We start from the raw sequence: 20,311 nt of genomic DNA, 5'->3' as shown, positions 1-20,311 counted from the left end.
ACCAACTACGTAGTGAAAACCTTAAAGAACTCCAGTGCTCTCTCTAGATCATTCTATAGACAATTGACTTAGGAAGAATAAAATGCTCGGTCATCTCCTATCCATGTTATTACATGTTTCTTCTGGTCATGAGCACTTTGCCACTCTCCTGGTCAGGAAGACACACTAAAGCCCTATGAGCATGTCCAACCATTCCTTTTCTAAGGCGTATTCAAATCCACAAATGCCTGGAGGGGAGAAGGAGAGGACAAGGAAAGGGGTAGAAGGGAAAGAAAAAAGGGGAAAGAAGGGAGAGAAGTAGAAGAAGAGGAAAACAAAAACGGAAAGAGGAGTAAATAGAGGATGAAGGGAGGGAAGGAAATGAAGGGAACAGAGATGGAAGGAAAGTGAAAGAAAAAGGAAAGGACAGAGGAGAAAAAAGGAAAAGAAAGAAGAGAGAACAGGAGTGGAAGGGAAGGGCAGGGAGGGAATTAAATAAAACATGTTGAGCACACTGCTGGCTGAATTTAACTCTTAAGCCCTGAGTAAGTAGACCTATAATACAAATTGCCTGTAGCTTAAAGGAAAATGTATTGCGAGCAACCCCCAGGACTTATGAAATGAATTAGAAAAAAATTCCAACCCTTTAAGTTGGAAAATTATGAAGAACATAAATTATATCGCCTTCTCTCAAACAATTATCTATTATGGATCCAGCTAAGACCTGCTTTAATTAAGACATGTAATTATGTAACGCAGGATACTTTTTTTATGCATTTTCTCACTGATTGGGATAATATAATTTTAGAGTGGAGAAATTCAGATTCTATCAGAATCTCATCTCCCCTTGCAACTGAAGCAACTAAAAACACAGGGCTGAACACAATGAAGAAGATAATGCAGATCAGAAATCGGGGTCACAATCTCCTGGTTTCACTCACTGTTTCTCTAACACTGTGTGGCTTTGCTGATTCAGGGGACCAAAAAGTAATGGTTTATGGGTTTATTCCCATGGAATCCAGAGAAGAAATTCAACACAGATCTGAGGTCTCAGGATCTTCTGGAAGCTTCAAAGAAACAGTGTGCTCATTTCCCAAGGGAGAAGCACAACTCGAAGCAAGAGGCCTCTAGATTCTGAGACTATGAGAAGCTTCAGGGACTTGGGAGTCAGACAGACGCACTTACATCCACGTGCAGCCAGAGGCCATGCCTCTCACAGACCTCAGCAACCTCATCCAGAGGGTCGAAGGCGCCCAGCACGGTGGTCCCAGAGGTGGCACAAACCAGAAACGGCACCGCCCCCTGTGGAAAGGAGCCAATCACAAAGAGAATCATCACCATCATTGTGAGATCTGCCCTGCTATAAGCTGGTGATCCCACGAGGGTTGGGAGATGTCTATACTATGTGCCTCTGGTCATTACAAACAGGGTGAACACACTGAGAAAAGTGCTATAACCAGATCCACCAGGGGACCAGATCTATGGCAAGAGTCGACATTTTTATTTTTAGTTCTTGTGGTATTCTGTCTGTCATGCTTATGTTCTGAGAATGGCCAAGGTCCAAAGTGGACAACCCCACTGGTAATGAGAGAAAGTCATTCTGTAGGTTGGCTGCTAGTTCTTGAAGAACATCTTGGGCATTTATAGAGCCTGCATTGCCCCCTCACCAAAACAAATAGAGGCAGAACTGGTAGGCAAAAATCTCGTCCCAGAAGTGAATCATGCAGGCCTGGCTGCTTAGCTACGTAAATACAGCTTCCGGGCAGATATACAATCTAGTGCAGACACAGAACAAAATGTGGACAGAGAGAGGAAGCAATCTCACAGGGAAGGGCTGTCCATGTTGGGCAGCCGTGGATAAATTCACTGTTACCAATGGAAAAGAAGACCTGCCTCCTCCCTGTCTTGGTACCCTCCTCACACAACTGATGCCTGCATCTTGAAAACTGAGTAGATGTCAGTGGGTCATCAATGAGAAAAAAAGACATCATGTATAACACAGATCAGGTATAACACGGAGATGAAAAATAACCACAAGTAAGTTAGCTAGGCATGCATGGTGCACACACCAGTAGCTTCATGCCAAGCAGGCAGAGGAAGAGGAGAGAGGGATGTTTCCTAACTCATCAATGCTAGTATGGTGGCAGAGATGCATTATTTCCTGTTACAGGGACCATCTACATACTACTGTGAGAGTGTGGGCTGTGAGCTCTAAGGTTTTAGAACATTTAAGGAATAAGATGCTCCTGTCTATTTTATTTCCTCTAAAAAGTGTACCACTTTCATTTAGCATAGTGCTGACTTCCCCTCAGTTTTATGGAGAAGTTCATTGTCATTGCAATAGATTCTTATCTCCTTGCATGCCACAGGCACTTGTGCTTGAAATAAACTTTACAATTTAACTGACCTTTTTTAGGAAGATGTTATTTCTCAATGGAAAATGGGATAGAGCAAGACCATTGGGTCCCACATCCCTCAACTGAGATTCCCAGGAGTCAAAGTGACAGCACAGAATGAATCCAGTTGCCATCTGGGGAGACAGCTGTGACACAGGTTTGGGTCCACCCTAACCCTTTCAGAGCCAGGCCAGGAGGTAACAGAGCCCCCACAGGGGAACCATGAGCATAGAAATTCTCCCCTGTGCTCAACCACAATTGATTAAGTCTTTATCATGTCAGGGACCTAAACAGAATGAGAACGAAGTGACATCAATCAATAATTCAAAGCAACAGACTTAAAGTCATTTGCTAACACTGTTTAAGGTGTCTTTAATGGTGGGATCATCCCCCAAAGCTATTTGATGTTCTGACAATCAAGAGAAAACACACATGTAAGCTACTACCTGGTTCTAATGAGTTCTCCTCACCTATTAAATCACAAGCTTTTAATAAGCCCAGAAATCACATGTTTAACCCTCACTGTTTTTTCCTTCTTCATTTCTTCCTAAAAACTACAACGTTTATCAGAACAGTATAGATGACACACTGCCTACAAGCTGTATTCCATTAAAATGTTTGTCACTTCAACCACTCATGCTCAAAAGTACGTTGGAAATATTCAGTGGTTCTGCTTGCTGGACTGGTCAATAACTACTTAGTTGGTGCCCCACAGTTTTCACTGTCTTTGTGATGGCATCAAGCAAAGGTCACTGCCTAAAAGATGTTTTAATGGGTTGTCATGGCTCAGAGAGTTCAACTCCAGCACGAAAACTCATGCTGATGGTTCCCTGTATCTGAAGTAATATGAAAGCAACGCTAAGAAACAGACAAGCAGGTCTAACTAAGCCGCTGAGGTCCACAAACCCTCTCATCCTGTGTTATTATCTCTAAATGGATGCAAGGTTGGTTCCTGGAGAATCCATCCCCATGTCAGCACTGACTTCAAAGGAAACTGGGCAGAAACACCAGTGTCCCCTGCCCTTCTTATCAATGTGCCTGAAGTAATTTTCACCTTCCACCAACTTCTGCTCTCAGGCTCTCAACCTCGGAATTAAATCAGTTTCCTATACTTGGGGCAACAAAAGAAACCAAAAATTAAAGGAATAAAGGAATGACTACAATGGACTCAAACCAACCTATGCTAGAAACATAAATTGCTCATGACACTAACACACAGCAGGCTGTGCTTAGGGGAGGGTGAAAACCATCTCAGAATATTAAGAATTGGTAAATCAGGCAGGACAAGGGGATGTCTTTCCTTCCTGCAGGGGAAAATTGTTTCCTTAGGGAAACTTCGTAGTGATGAGGAAGCGTTTCTGTTTGTAGTGTTGCTGGCCAGCAAGGGTGGGAGGAGCAGGAGAGTGAGCTCCAGTGTTGAGAAAAGGAGTTCTCCGGGCAGTGACCACCGGCACCATGAAAGTAAGGGTAAGGGAGCTTGACGGTGGATGAGTGGACCCCAGAAACAGTGAGGTCCAGTGTCACCACAGAAGGAGGCAGAGGGTATATCCCCAAGGAAGGACTAAATGTAAAATACGACCAGAAATCCTACTTGGATCTCACAGAAGCCTGAGCACCGCATTACAGGAGACACAGGCACAGACACTGTGGAGGAGAGTGAGAATCTCTTGAGCCTTGATGTGAGCTAAAAAGCCAGGACGTGGATTCTTCCCCCAGATCAATTCAGGGCATAAAAGTAAGGGCAGAAGAAGCTGCGGGATCTGGGGGTTAGCAAAAAGTTATCAGATATACCAACAGTTCATAACACAGCAACCTTATCTGAATTCTTCCTTAAATAAGCCAGCTATTGTTTTAAAAGATAAAGGGAAAATTGTGATGTAGGCTGAATATTTGATCATATTAAGAAATGACTGCCTTTAAATATAATCACGGTGCCATTTTTTAAAAGTAAGAGTGATATGCTTTACAGATACACTCAACTATTTATGAATAGATGGAATTATGCTAGGGGTTTGAGAATTCTGAGTTTGCTCAGAATTGGAGCAGTGAAAGGCACTGAGGTGGGTATAGAAAAGAAAATTAACCCTGTCAGAGACAGCCCCTGTACACCTTACTAGGGAGCCCACTTGGAAACTGAGCAGCCAATGGGTTTCCTTTGAACAGGGGGTCTAGGTCTTCTCCATGCATGGTTGATCAGTCTCTGCAGGACCCCCTGGGCCTTGTATCTGTTGAGGCTTGCTTTGTGCCTGACTATATGGTCAATATTGGAGAGGATTCCATGAGGTGCTAAGAAGAAGGTAAACTCTTCTGTATTTGGGTGGAAGGATCTGTAGATGTCTATTAGGTCCATTTGATTTAAGACCTCTGTAAGTGTCATTATTGTTCTGTTTAGCTTCTGTCTCAATGATCCATCCCTTGGCAAGAGTGGGGTGTTGAAGTTTCCCATTATTACAGGCTCTTTGATCATCTTCCTCTGGGGGGTACAGCCTTGCCAGGCCACAGAGGAAGATGATGCAGCCAGCCTTGATGAGACCTGATAAACTAAGGTCAGATAGAAGGGGAGGAGGTCTTCCCCTATCAGGGTACTAGGGAAAGGACATAAGGGGAGAAGAGGAAGAGTGGGTGGGACTGGGAGGAGATGAGGGAGGGGGCTGCAGTGGGAATACAAAATGAATAAATTGTAATAAACAAATATGTAAATAAAATTAAAATAAAAAATAAAGAAAGTTAACCCTAGCAGTGAGTGCTGAGGGCGCATGGTGAGTAGGAAGAGGCGTGCTACTGAGTTCAAGGCCAGCCTAGTCTGCAAAGTGCGTCCAGGACAGCCAAGGCTACACAGAGAAACCCTGTCTCAAAGAAACCATTTTTAAAAAAAAACAAGAAGAGGCATGCTTCATCTACTCTGCAAATGTCAAGGCCATCTACAATGAAAGATTTTAAAGAACATAGATAGACAGACAGGCAGACAGAGGGAGAGGAAGAAGAAGGAAGGGACAGCATAGGGAGGGGAAAGAAGATGAACAGGATAGAAGGGAAGGGGAATGGAAGGTTTGAGAAAAGGGAGGGAAAGAAGGAAGAATTCGAGCCATGCGAGCAGAGCACACCTTGCACCATGAAAGTTCTTTCCAATGGAAATTGTGTAGGAAAAAGCAAAAGTAAATCTAAAAGGAAGTATTTGTGATTCACAGTAAGAAAAGCAAAACAAACAAATGAAAAAGGAAAAAAATCTGACAATATTTTCGAGAATTTTACCCCAAAGTGAGAATGTGACAATGTGAGGAGCGTCCAGCAATGTCTACACAGACATCAAGATGTTAATTAAAGATATGTTAGATTTAAGGACACACATCTGAAGACAAGGCACCTACAATGGTAACGGATTTTTAAGTATAAACTCCAAGACCAACAAGATGGTCCAGAGATTAAAGACACCTGCTACCAAGCCTGAAAATCCAAGTTTGGTTTCCAGAACCCACATGGTGGAAGGAGAGAACCAACTCTCAAAAGCTGTCCTCTGACCTCCCTATGTGAACTATGGCATGCAGCCCCTCTCACCCCACCAAATAAATGAAATGTAATTTTAAAAATATTCAGTATAGATTCTGGACCAAATATGGTAATTTAGCACACATACCCCAGGGTAAAGCAATTTTACAAAATTTGAAAAGAGAGAGTATAACAATAGAAATATTAAGACTTAAAATAATGAAGTCATCCATTTTCAAATGCAAACGCCTATGAGAATAGAGTATTTCTCTATAGAGAATAGAGCATAAACCACCTGTGTAGAGCGTTTCTGCAGTTCCCTTAGCAGTGAAGGAAGGGGAGGGTTGGATGGAAGAAAAGAGCAGAAACACAGTGTAGGTGAGCCAAAAGGTTTCGGCTCAAAAAGTAATCTGAGGCGAACGCAGCCACATTTCCAGGGTGCTGTGTCAAGGCCCGCTTTGCAGGGTCACAGCCGCTAAGCATGGTCAGGCCTGGCTTTCTCCAGCAGCAAACTCACTAGCACTATCTATTCAAGCAGCTCTGGAAGATAGAGCATTCTGGCACAGAAGTGCTAGACCAAGAAATCCCCCGAGTGAGGACAGGGAGAGAGAGAGAGAGAGACCGCCCGTCACGACGGAGCACTTACAGCCTCTGCCCACTCAGGAATGAGAAAGCCGGAGAACGTGGAGAGTCGTGCACGGAGAAACAGAGCTTACGTAAGACAGTTTCCCTGTCTTAACCGGAGCACGCCTCTCTTCTCCCACCCACTCCTAGACGAGTCGGTGGTCTGCGTGCTCCCCGCTCTTCTCTGCCTCCTAGGCAGACACCCACGCCACCCCATCTCTCCATCCCTCCCTCTCACCTCTTGTCTCGCTTGCCAGATTCCTTTCTCCAGCTCCTCAGGTATCATTTTACCTCTGAGGGAAACAGAGTAAGACGTTCAGTCACGCTCAGTACTTAACAGGCAACGGAAGTGCTTTGAGACAGCAGGAAGTCGACCTTCCACCCACGGGGTTTCCGTCCCTGCCCCTGCCCATCTTACCTTTCATCTGTTTCCACAAAGTACACGTTCTGGGTGCCAATCCCAAGGAAGGAGGCCGCTTTCTTCATGGAGTAATGACACTGAATTAAGGGGATGGGGGAGGTCAGAGATGAGTGCAGAGGACAGAACATGTATTGTTTATTATCTAAACTGCTGGGTGTCTTTATAGCTCAGTGCTGGAACATGAGTGCGTAGAAGAAGAAAGAAAAACAGTAATTGAACTGAGCTGCTTACTGAGTGGCAGAGACCGTTGACTTTGGGTCCAAGCAAGCAGCATTTTTGGAACCTTGAATAAACAATGAACTAGGTTTGGCAATACAGAAAGCATGGTGTCAATAAAGCCTATGCCATCAGCTCGTCATAGAGAAAAAAGGGTTAGCATGTGAGCAAAGGGTTAATGCATGGAGCAAACCTGGTCACTGGAGGCTCTTGGTGGGCACAGGGGTCTTTTCTGAGACTGATACTCCAGCCAAGGACCACTCATGGAGATGGCCTGGAACCCCTGCACAGAGGTAGCCTATGGCAGTTCAGTATCCAAGTGGGTTCCATAGTAATGGGGACAGGGACTGACAGGAACTGATTGGCCTGCTCTTTGATCCCCTTCCCCTGAGTGAGGAGCAGCCTTACCAGGCCACAGAAGAAGACAAATGCAGCCACTCCTGATGAGACCTGATAGACTAGGATCAGAGGGGAGGGGAGGAAGACCTCCCTTATCAGTGGACTGGGAGAGGGACACAGGTGGGGAAGAGGGAAGGTGAGATTGGGAGGGGAGAAGGGAGGGAGGTACAGGGGGATACAAAGTGAATAAACTGTAATTAATAAAAATAAAAATAATTAAATAATAAAAAATATTTCATAAAAAAGTAATAAAATAAAATTTTAAAAAGATTAAGAAAAGTCTCTCTTGACAGAACTATTACAGATGAGTTTATGTAAGCTTAGAATCTAGTCTGCGGCTGACCCAAAACCCTCCAAGGAGAGACAAAAGCTATCTCAAAGATGACAAGAAAAGGGTTTAATTATTTCCTAGAAAAAGAAAACGATGGGTTATAAACAGAGATGAGACACTTGATGAATTTTATAACCGAAAGCAAGGCTGAAATTAGACCTACAAGAATACGGTTAACATGGCATGAACCAAAGTCATATTGATAGGAAATGACTGTACTCCAGCAGGGCATGAATGAGGTCAGGAGTTGGTTCTGGCAGGTGGAGACTCTTTCTTGTTGACAATCACAGGCAAGGCTAGAGACTGTTGTGCTTCTCAGCTTCACCACTCAACTGCCTAGAGCGTAATTAGCACTCAAACACTGAGATGCCATTCTCTGGCTAGGAAGGGAGGCAGGTGGTCAATTCATTCTTTTTCATGACAGAGAAACAAAGGCGATACAGAACATTATTGTGCAAAAAAATAATAGTAACTTTAATTTGTAGGGATGAATGCGTTAAAAGAATAGCCATGCCTTCACACTTAGCTTGATATATTTCCTCAAGTGTGGTAATTTTTTTCCTCCTTTTGTCAAACGGGAAGTTCTTTTTTTAAACCCTGTAAAAATAAAATGCAGAAGGAGTCGTACCACCAGGAAAAATGAGACCATCCTAAATAATTAATTTCCAGATATCAAGAAGGACACATCCCAAATGCCCACAGGGTGCATTTATTTCAGGGTATCATAGAACATATGCATATCAGAGGGTAATAATGTACATAAAAAAGTAATTAATGTCTAATGGCTTCGAATCCTGTGCTGGCTGGGAGAAGCATTCCTGCCACAACTAAGGTGACACAGCCAAGGTGAATTATTTCTCATCAGAGACGTGGGCTCTGCCAGCCTAGCAGCTATTGATTTCCTAATGATAAATGCTAGCCTGCCTCCAGTGACATCTGACTGTAAGGAAAATCACAGCCCTCTCCACATGAGAAACAGTATGCTGTCTCCAACCAATGCCCTGCTGAGCAAAAGTCTAAACTCAGAACACTGTTCGCGGAGTCAATGCCCAGGGTGTCAGGGACAGGGACAACCCAGTATCATCCTCAAATGCAGAGAAACAGATTTTGTTTTTAATGCCTGCCAACTAAAAGCCAGACATCTGAGAGTTTCAGAGAAGAAGGTCCCTGAAAGTGGAAAAAAAGAACAGAGTGAGGCTTCAGGTATGTTGCCTTGTTGAGGGGGAAGGAAGGACCTAGAGGTCTGGAAGTAATAACTACATTTTGAAGTAAACAGTGGCTGTTTCCATCACTGGCCAAAGATAAATTGGGTGTTCTAAAAACCCAGCGTCCCCATAGACTTTATAAATCTATAGACCGTGTAACGACCCCAGTGGGTACTGGTTTCCATGAAGATGAAACAGCAAACACACACCAACATGAAAGTCAGCCCTGAGCTGAAGTTTCACTTTCTGGTTCTTGCAAAGATAGCTTTCCCATGACCTTGGATGTTTTCCCTGTGATATTGGCTTTCAGGATGAATCGCTGATTTCTCCTTGGTGTGTGCTGTGTCCAGAATACATTGGGTATAGTGCCGACTAATTTGATGCCCAGATTTACAGGCAGGGGGAACAGAATTTATCAGTGCTACCTTTTCAGGCAAGGAGAGCAGAAATATTGTAGAGATTTCTCCAAGATCACAAAACTAGTCCCGTTCCTAAAGACGCCAGGGTCAACCCAGTTGGATGGTCTTCACTTTCATGCTCTACACATCTTAAAGGACACTTGTTTCCCTGCTTGGACCTGGGATCCCTCCCATTCCAGCTCATTTTGTATTGTGTAGCAATTTCCTTTGAATGAAAACATTCTGGCAAGGCTCAGGGAGTTCCTGAAACTGAGGGGACTCACAAGGTTCTCTCCAAGGAACAGTGACAGTTGGCAGGAGAAGAAACTCCTCATCTGGCTGAGTCACCTGCAAGTCATATAGCCATGTCCAGGGATTCCGATTTCATGGGTTCCACTCATGCTGGGCTTGGCTTCCCAGATGCTGCCGACTTGGTGCACCCACACTCCTGGATCTAACATCCTACTCACCACCCATCTTCCTTTATATAACCCCAGTAAGTTCACTGGTTCACCAGCTGGACTTACATGGCGTTGTTTCTTTGCTGTTTGTGTCAGGTGCGCCCTCTCTGAGGTGAATAGACGTTTGGGTATTCCTCAGGCAAAGTGCATCAGCAAAAGCACAGGTGCAAGGTTTAAGGAGGACCAACTGCGAGGCAAGCATCCTAGACCTCTCACTTCACTCCCTAGTGCCAGCCCTGCTTAGGAGAAACCAGTTCCAGGTCATTGCCTTGGTGTTCAGAGCTTCTTTTTTACCCTCATCTTGTGCCAGACAACAATCTCTGCTTTGGGTTGTTCCTAAAAATAATCTCTGCTCATAAACTTCTAGAACCCATGATCACTTCATACCCAAGACACTCATAGCAAAGTACTAACCAAGTCACAAATATAAAATTTTATTACTTTGCTGCAAATGTCTCTTTTTAGCACTGGAAAGGCTACAATAGATCCAGTGAGAGTACAGGAGTCTACAGTGATCATCATGCTGGTCAAGGGGCAAATTAAGTCTAAAAAGGGGTCATGCAAAAACATCTTCAGTGCTAGACCTATGCATTCCATATTCGAATGTGCAAAGTAGGGATGCAGGGATGTGGGGCAGTGTGAAATAGAAACAAACAAACAAACCTGATAGAGTCAGGAAGAGACTGTGGGCCACTGGGCACCCAGTAACTAAACTCCTAAAAACAATGCCATAGGGACAACAACTACCCTCAGCCATGAGAACTGTACTAAACACAGCATTGAGTAATTGTGTTTTTTAACTAGACAGTGGCTTGATTTGTTATGGTAAGCAATGAAGATGGTCATGAAAATGGATAAAATGATGTACATGGCCGGACCCAGCAGGGACAGGAAGAACTGCAGGTAGCGTCAGGTGGAAGGGCGGGGTCTACAAATACAGCAATGTGCTCGCAGTAAGCGGGATTTACATCCTGTTCGGTTTTCTGAGCCCGAGTTCTGCTGGCGTGTTAGCCTGCCCTGCCTCTGTGGGACTGAAGAGATGACTTAGTTCTGACTTGTCAACAACTTGAGAATCTGGTGTCTTCTTGCTCCAGTCAGCTGGACTACTGACCATCGCCATTGGTCATCTTCATTCTCAGCCCCCATCAAACCTCCTCCATTTTCTGCTGTAACTCTTCTAGCAAAGAAGTGTTAAACCAAGGGAAGACGGAAAGTACAGACATGGAGAGAAGGCAGGAACAGGATGTCGTCCACATTCCCAGGAGATGAAACAGCACCAGATCACCCATGACTTGAGTCCCTGAGTCTGAAGTAGACTGGGCTGCAGCAGAGGGACTGAAACCCTATCTCATAATAATCCCAAGTAAGCAAGTATTTTTCACAGTCCCAAACATCCTACTCTGCCTACGGAAGACACCGCTAATGAAGGACCACAGTGCCCAAGGTAGGATGCCTATGGCATGGTACCACCCAGGTGAGTCTTCAAATCTGCTGCCCTCAGGCCTGCGCACCTGTCAGCATGGTGTTAACAAGAGCCAGCGGCAGGAGGAAAACAAAATTTGGTCCTCTCTACTGAGGACCGTCAAGACACAGAGTGTTGCAATAATAAAGCGATTTTTTTCCTCTCTCTCTTAGAAGAAAAGAAATTGCTCAGGAAAGCCCAGCTGGAAGTCATAGACAATTGTTCAGATTTTAGCCAATTTCATTTGTTTGCTTTTCTTTGGTATTGTTGCTGATGTCTGTTTTTATTTTGTCTGTGTGGGGTGTGTGTGTGTGTGTTTGTTTGTTTGTTTGTTTGAGTAGGACAGGAGGTAACAAGTCTCCTTTCAGCATTCTCATACACACTTTGTTTTGGCTGGTCTTGCTTCTCAACTCCTCCCTACCCATATGACTGACCCCCTTCCCACTCTTACCCTTCCAGCCCCAGCATTTCCCTTCCCACTTTCTTGTCATGTGTGTCCGTGACCTGTCTGTGACCCTGGAAGCTAAGCAAAGCCAATCCTGGTTAGGACTTGGATGGAAGCCCACCTCAAGTTTTTGATGGGAATGACCAGAAGATCCCATTGGGAACAGACGGGGGTGAGAACCTCTTTTTGATAAGACTGCCCTTGAGTCGGACCATCTATTTACACCCAGTCTCACTGGGGCTGTCTCCTTCTCCCCCTACTGATAATTACACATTTTTTCCTTCTAAAATGAGCCAGATTCCACATCACAGGCAAGAACCCATTCAGTCTCCGCAATCACCTGTTCTTCGCTGAGCACCATGTGGATTGTTCTCGTGGGTCCATTGCTCAGGGGTCCTTGGCTCCAGACCCTTTTCGAGGAGACCTTGTGCAAGCTCACTGAGTCTTCACTGGGTTATCCTTTCTGTATGTCTTGGATCTGGGTCCCAGGTGCGTCTTGCTTTGTTACTAAGATGAGTTCAGACTGACAGCGTACCAGCCCTGATGTAGCACTCGGTGGCTGGTGTGCTCCCAGTTTTCTCAGGGCTTGCCTACACTGCCTGTTGGGGTGCACTGTACACAGGACACACAGGGTTGAGGGGGGTCACGGGACCACCCAGCTGGACCAGCACCACTGCTGACCAGCCGGGTTTAAAGGGTCCCAGACAGGAACAGCACAACCTTCCAGGTGCTCCGAGGCTAAGAATCGGTTACGTGGCTGTAGTTCCAGGCTGCTGGGCTCGGGGATCATTTGAGACAAGAGCCACCTGATATGCCAAGCACAGAGATGGCATCAACTTTTCTAACTTCACTCAGATCACATGTGCTGAAGATTGGAATCAAATCTGTGTGGCCTAGTTCAACAAGGGTGCACTCACCAGCACTCACTCATCCTAGAGTGGAGAATGAAATAAGAGGTCAGAATGCTGATGACCCCAGCTTGTGTGTGTGAGAGAGAGACAGAGAGAAAGGGAAAGAGAGAGACTCTATGTTTGCCTGTGAGACTGTATGTGTGGTTGTGATTTTGGTGTGTGATTGTGACATCAATGGTTAGTGAATCTCCCTGCCTTCCTCTCTACCTTGGAAAGAAAGAAAAAAATTCCCTTACATTACTCAGTCAAAGCAACTTTGCAAGGACTTATGGGTAGAGAGCGCATTTGACATCAGTCGTGTTCTGAGTTCTATTAAAACATGACACAGGAAGGAAGGATTCACAGAGAGAAGCTAGCACTTCCAAATGAAATCTACTGCTTACACACACACACACACACACACACACACACACACACACACAAACACACACACACTTGAACTGGTTGAGTCTATTTACTGTTGTGAATATATATGTGTGTTTAGGGCTGAGCACTTAGGACTAGATAAACCATCAAGAGCTTATATCTAGAGAATTCTCCCTCTGCCAGCAGCTATTAACTGCCTGCAGTTCTTCATCTAGGGGTGAGGTCTGGCCATATTTTCCCTACCCACATTGACATGTCACCTGATATTGTCATGATATGGGTGCAGGTCTTGTTTAGGCAGCCATGTTGGTGAGATTTAATGGGCACAGCTCCCTGTTGTCTGTAGAAGACACGACCCTACAGGAAACATCCTGATCCTCTGGCTTTTACAATCTTTCCACCCTCTCTTCCACAATGTCCCCTGAGCCTCTGGTGTAAAGGTTGTTTTGTAGATGTTCTCATTAAGTATGGGCACCCCATGGTGAGACTATAAATTTTAAATGAAACTGACATAACAAATCTGAGTGGTCAGGGGTCTGTCACAAAACCAGAATAATCTGATTTACATTTGAAATAAAATGCTATATCATACATAGGCACATCGATCATACATGGATAGGATAAAAAAATCACAGCAGGAATCCTCAGGCAAATGAACCCTGTTAACTAGCACATTCTCAGGAGGAAAAATGAATCTAACATCAAGAAAAATGCTTTACCTCTGCCGACGTGAAAAAGATTAATCTTGGCAAACCAGACAGGCCTTTCTCCTTGATATCAGGACAATGTCTGTGTCTAGCTAAATTTATTGCACACATATTGGACACTGAGCCACCTGCAAAGACAAAATTTAAATGTCACATTTACAGCACAAAGTCCTAACACCCAAAGATTCAAATAGGCTGGGAAGCACTGAATAGCTAAGACCACCCGTGTCTAACAACTGGCTGTGAAAAGCACCCAGATGCCCCTCAGAGGTCCCGTTTATACTCCCTCAAATAGCTACAATTTCAGAAATTTTTAATCTGAGAAAAGAGGCAAATTTAGCCCTACACTTTTGACTTAAGACTTTTTTTCCCCCCAAACTAAAATTTTCAACCTTTGAGCCAGTACTTAGGAGGAGATCCAAAGCTGTATAGTTTATAGCACCCTGTCTGTCTCCTCTTTGGGGAAACTGAAATGGAAACATGTGCTCATTTCCAGCCCTAGAAAAACGTAGAACAAACCAAGACAGCTTGAAAATCTTCTGAAGAAACCTTGCCTTAAAAACACAGAGGACTTAGCAGTACCTCTAAGCTCCCAGCAGCTGAGGAAGTCCCATGTGTTAGACAGAAGTATTAAGTGTAGATATTCAGGTTCTAAATTATAGAGGGTTTTTGTTTGTTTGTTTGTTTTTGTTTCTGTGTTTTTTGAGATAGGGTTTCTCTGTGTAGCCTTGGCTGTTCTTGACTCGCTTTGTTGACGAGGCTGGCTTTGAACTCACAGAGTTCTGCCTGCTGCCTACTTGAGTGCTGGGAATTATAGGAGTGTGCCACTGTGCCCAGTTAGCTGTCATCATCTCTTTTGTTGAGTATGCATATCATGACTTAGCATTTATGCAAATTTCAATCACACTATAAAAATGTGTCAGCTCAATCAATGGTTAGCCAACTTTTGGGTCATGTGCAATGAAATGTCTTCAAGGAGAGGTTCCTCAACTGAACAGAGGTTTAGATGCTCCAAGTGGAAGGGTGATGGAGGTCACCGCGGTACTCACCTGGGTTAAATATTCCATCCCCTTCTTTCCAGCCAACACATTCAATCATTTTCTTCAGAACCGCCTCTTCCACTAACAGAAACACTGGGGACACCTCATACGTATAACTAGACAGATATAAAAAACACTTCACTTCTATGACTGGAGTCAAAACATCCCTTTGGGGATCCCGAGCTATGCACAGAGAGAATTCCATGAAACCCAGTGTCTGCCAAGTGGAGGGAGTCTTCTCTGTAGATCTTCCCTTCGAGCTAGGGAAGTCTCCATGGATGATACTGCTAGGCATGGTTAAATGTCCACAGCTGCCGGCATTAGGCAAGCTACTTCAGGAACCTTCAATTCCATGAGGGAGAAGAGGGCGGGGTGTCATCTGTGTGTCAGCTGTGGGAAACAGCCATTGCTTTGTTTGGATACGTAGAATGTTGGTTGTTAAAGAGAAACTGTTGTCTTGGCAGCCATGCTTTCTAGGTCTTTACCACAGGCACACTACATGTCTCTCTGTGGAGACTACATCTTGATCATGGGTGCTTCTGCCGCATTAGCTACGTGTGCACATGGAAGAAGTGCGTGATGAGTACCTCTCCTTGTGAGATGGTTTTACTGCCAGGTCCTCTCCTGATGCCCTGCTCTATGTAGGGTGTCACCATCAGAGACCCTGCTGCGGTGGTCTTCTTCGGATCACCTCAGCTGAGGGAGCTCCCTTAAGGTCATGCCCCTCTCTGTGGCCCCCATGCACAATGATCTTTGTAGAGATTTCCCTGGAGTCAGTGGAGGTTGTCACTGAGCTGGAATCTGACTGCATCCTCATCCTCTTCCCTCACTCTCCAATCCCTCATGTTGATCTCATGTGCTTAATGCACACCTGACCTTTGAACTCCAGCTCTGGAGTGGTATCCCAAACTCTGTCAGCTAGAACACCTGGTTATGTAATGCTTAAGTCTCTTCTCTCACCAGATAACTAAGAGTGGTGAAATATCTCCAACCTCCGTTACAATTAGGTGACTATTAAATTGTATCTGAATAAATGTCTACTCTACATATCTAGGCTAAGCAGATGCAGTTAAGTTTCTAGCAGCAGGATATTTTGATACAGGTATCTTAACATTTGGAAGATGACAGTTTTGGGGAAAAAAAGGCAAAAGTACCAAACACCTACTAAGGAATGCCTGCCTGTGTGCCAAGTGCAGATATTGGATTCTCTTTAATATAAGACAGGGTAACTTTTCAACCATGGTGTATTGGGGGTTGGCCTGGTGCTTTGTATTCTAATGGCATTACTGGCCTCCAATCTGGTTGCTGCCCAGCACATTCTCATGTAAACCTGTCCTTGTGTAAACCTTGCCTAAGAAATTATTTCTGTTTGACCAATAAAAATCCGACACACCTGGGCAGGGTGAATAGGGTAGGCCTGGCTAAGGTTCAAGGGCTTTGAGGACAGGAGGAAGCAGAGAAGCACTGGGGGAGAAAGGAAGACACCGTGATGGGTTAGTGTGGAGAGGAGTTCATGGCTGACCGGGATGGGGGAAAACAGCCCAGATAAGAGGTTAAACAAGCATTTGTGAAATTATGGATGGGAAGTAGCTCACAAAGAAGTGATTAGAGCAGACGGTGTGGGATGGGGGCTTGAGCAGATGAAGATAGCTTACAAAGTAATATCTGCCGTGCCCAAGGTGGTGAAAAGCGATTCTAAAATCTACCAGGTCTGCGTCTTCATTGATTGTGATAGAGGGCTAAATAATACCGCTGTGATAATTATAAGGCTAATAATAAACATCATTAGACCCTACCCTTAAATTTACCACAACGATGGTGTGAAACCAGTTTATACACACAGAAAGTGTGAAAGGGTGTATATGTTTATGGGGAGCTGAAATACAGATAAAAATAGCCACTCAATTTGTTGTAAGCCTAAAAATCAACTTGACTCTACACTGGGATATACATGCAGATGGAGAAGAGAGAGCACACACAAGAATGGGCACATTCTGAATGGATGGCACTGCAGGGCGGCAATTTAACCCATCATAGGCCTCTGAATGCGCCAGGTTGGATACTCAAGTAAGAAGCTCTAAAACTCCAAGAGAGCTCTGAAGAGACCTGAGCTGTCTGCTACTGGTTCTCCCACCTCCGGAACCCAGTGCCTCTGTCCTGTCCATGAGTCACTCCTGACATCCATGGTGCTGCTCCAGAGACCGTCAGTCTTCACCTCAGATCAGCTACTCAGCAACCCGCCGACCTGGACACATCCTCTCCATGGCTTCCATACCTATACTCTTGATTTTCCCTTCCTCCCTTCCTCCGCCATGGCAGATCCTCTCCCTCCTAACCATTAGAGGGTGGGTGGCTTCAAGTCTTGGTCCTGAAGACCTGAGTCCTCTCTCTCCTCGTTCTGCCCTCATGACTGTGATTTTCTGCCCTGGCTAAAGCCATTCAACCCACACCAGCATCTCATGTCTGCTTGGACCCCAGGTGTCCTCAGCCGAGCTCCAGTGAGCAGTCAGCATGGGGAATCTCATCCACATCCACTATGTCAAAAACCATTCTTCTCCAGGTCTCATTTACATTTTCACTTTTTTAAGGAAGTTAATTAATTTAATTTATATCTCTGTCATAGGCCCCTCCCTCTTCTCCTCCAAATTCCACCTTCCCTCCCACACCCCTTTCCTATATTCCTCAAAATAGAGAAGCCCCCTACCCGGACACCCCAGCTCATCTATTCACATGAGGACTGAGTTCATCTTCCTCTCCTGTGGCCTGGTAGGGAAGTCCCATCAAGGGGAACTGACTAGAAAGCAGGCAACGTAGTCTGTGTTAGAGTTATTCCCCACTCCCCTAACTAGTGGGCAGACATGAAGTCTAAGATGCCCATCAGATTTATCTTCTTGGGGTCTATGTCTTGTAGTATGTCTATCCTGTACTATGAATAAAATCTGCTGATAAGTGAATACATACCATGTGTGTCTTTCTGGGTCTGTGTTACATCACTAGGATCAGCTTTTCTAGTACCATCAATTAGCCTGCAAATTTCATGATTTCCTTGTTTTTAAAGTCTGGGTAGTATTCCATTGTGTAAATGTGCCATAGTTTCTTTATCCATTCTTTGGTTGGGGACACATTTTCACCTTTTAAAATCAGAATTCCAGGCCCAGAGATCTCTCAGTTTGTTTGACTATCTCGAAGTCATTGCAAAGTCTAAGGTCCTCAGCTGAGATGGAAATTTTAATAGTGCCTCATCCTCTACACAGTTGAAAACTGCTATTCTCTCCCAGTGTTTTGTAGCATCCAATAGCACAGCCATCAACTCAGCCACAAAGGGTGGAAACCAGGGAGTTAGCTAAGAAAACCCTCTCTAAGCCTCATTGCCAAGATCCAAAACTTATCCACTCCTTTACATGTTATCTTCTAAGTGTGTGTTTGTGTCCTTGTGTGTGTACATGCTCCAGGAGGCGAAAGGGGGACAGGGCCTCTCACAGGGACCTGGGCTTGCCAGTATGTTTATGCTGGTGGGTCACCAAGCGCCAAGAACTCATCTCCTTCCACCTTCTCAGTGCTGGGAATACAAGTGTGTGCTGCCACCCAGGTCTTCATGCTTGTCTCCTGAGCACTACAGGGATGGAGCCTTGCTTCCTTGCTTTTTATCTTCTAAACCCTTTTCCTCCATTCTTTCCACTTCCATATCAGCCAGATCCCAAACTGCTACTGTCTCTCGTTTAGCAATGGAAATATCCTCTTAACTTGTCCCATCTAGTTTACTCTGATTTCCGTGTGTGTGTGTGTGTGTGTGTGTGTGTGTGTGTGTTCCTATGGCCCTCATCGTCTACTTCATTTCAGGCAGCCCAGCTTAAGCCAGGCAGACTTCCGAGGATTGTCTCATCTCTGCACCCTTTCTCACACACCTCTAGGGTTACGGACACTTGTGTCTTTGCATCTGGCTTTTATGTCAGTTCAGGAATTCTGTCAGTTCAGGAATTCTGAACTCGGGTTGTCAAGCCTACACACTCAGCCATCTCCCCATCCTCCAGAAAATTGTTCTTAGACAGCAGCTATCACCAAACAATGTTGAATTTCAAGGGCCTCCAATGTACGTGAAGTGGCTTGTAATTGTGTTTCACAGGCTCAACAGTGTGTCTCTCGGTCTCTTCGGTCTTGTTTTCCACTATAATCCTTGTCACTCTGTTGCCTACACCCACTTTGACCTTTCCACACGGAGCCGGCATGCTTCCTCCCACCACAGGACCTTTGTACATGCTGTTCTCACTCTGGCGTGCTCCTCCCACCACAGGGCCTTTGTACATGCTGTTCCCACCACTTGGAACTTGTCCCTCTCAATTTCATCGAGTTAACACTTGCCTATCCTTTCCCTGGCTGTCTCCTTTTCTCAGAGAAGACTTCGCTGGGACTCACAAGGAAGCATTCCTCCATTTACGTTTAGAGTATAACACACCTGTCTCTCAAGTATGGTTTTGGATTTTGCCTTCCTTCACATTGAGTCCATTTTAGTAAGTAAAATTCTTTCACTACACTTTATAGTTTCTAAGGACAACTTCAAACGTGTGGGGGTGTGCATGCGTGTGTGTGTGTATGTGTGTGTGTGTGTGTGTGTGTGTGTGTGTAAAGCAGAGGACAACCTTGGGCATCATGGTTCCTTAGGAACTATCACTTGCTATTTTAGGCAGGTCTCTCACCGGTCTAGAATTCACAAGGTCTGGCTAGCCAGGGGCATGAGAGATCCTCCTGTCTCTGCCTCTGAGAGCTGGGATTACGTGAGCGTGTCAGCTTTCCACTTGGATTCTGAGGATTGTACTGAGGTCTTTGTGCTTGTGAGGCAAGCACTCTCCCAAATGAGCCACCTCCTCAGCCCAAGACTTGTTTTTATTTCACCTCTGATATGAAGCATAGACATGGCTCTCCACTGAAGGGTAGTGAAGAGAAAAGACGGGCTTTTCGTCTGTTTGGTTGATGGGTATGCCTGGCATCATTTCACAGCCTCACCTGGCAAAAACGCCCCCTCCGACATGGCCTGGCGTCCTAGAACTATGACATCTCTGAGGGTTAGATTTGCAAGACACATCGTTACAGTGCAGTGCATGAAGCAAAGCTCACGCGTCAACACCCATCTAACGTCCAGTCACGCGGTACTTACACGCTTGGATTCAGAGCCTCGGTTATGATCCGGGCCGCCAAGGAGTAGTGATCAAGGCCAGCGTACAGCTGGTTGAAGAACCTCGGGTGGTCTGTAAACAGAAAACCAGGCGTTCACCCACACAACAGGGATCTCCAGGGTCCTGTGGACGCCAGGAGCAGCTGGACAGTCAGCCCAGTGTGACTCCACTTAAAGGACGGCAGAATCACCAGACATCTATAGAACAGAGGTAAGGATCTGGCACACCAAGAGCGGGCTTTTCGAATGGGCAGGGCCGCCAGGGGCCTCTGAGTTCCAGGACCGGTCTGAGCC

The 20,311-nt window shown here is 45.1% G+C and overlaps 1 protein-coding gene across 1 annotated transcript in view; it reads right to left on the bottom strand.

Moving 5' to 3' along the window:
* The window catches only part of Gadl1 (glutamate decarboxylase like 1), a 138,602-nt gene that overhangs the window by 109,151 nt on the left and 9,140 nt on the right, over nt 1-20,311 (bottom strand). Inside the window, exons 4-9 of the mRNA XM_055601547.1 lie at nt 20,000-20,090; nt 14,857-14,963; nt 13,820-13,935; nt 6,904-6,983; nt 6,724-6,778; nt 1,165-1,281 (exon numbers count right to left, since the gene is read on the bottom strand). Of these exons, the coding sequence (XP_055457522.1) occupies nt 1,165-1,281; nt 6,724-6,778; nt 6,904-6,983; nt 13,820-13,935; nt 14,857-14,963; nt 20,000-20,090 (566 nt within the window). The remainder of the gene's footprint in view (nt 1-1,164; nt 1,282-6,723; nt 6,779-6,903; nt 6,984-13,819; nt 13,936-14,856; nt 14,964-19,999; nt 20,091-20,311) is intronic.

This window comes from Psammomys obesus, unplaced genomic scaffold (assembly GCF_907164565.1).
Source record: "Psammomys obesus unplaced genomic scaffold, mPsaObe1.curated_primary_1811, whole genome shotgun sequence".
NCBI lineage: Eukaryota > Metazoa > Chordata > Mammalia > Rodentia > Muridae > Psammomys > Psammomys obesus.
The sequence above is the reverse complement of the archived record's forward strand: the minus strand, read 5'-3'. Positions and strand labels throughout refer to the sequence as shown.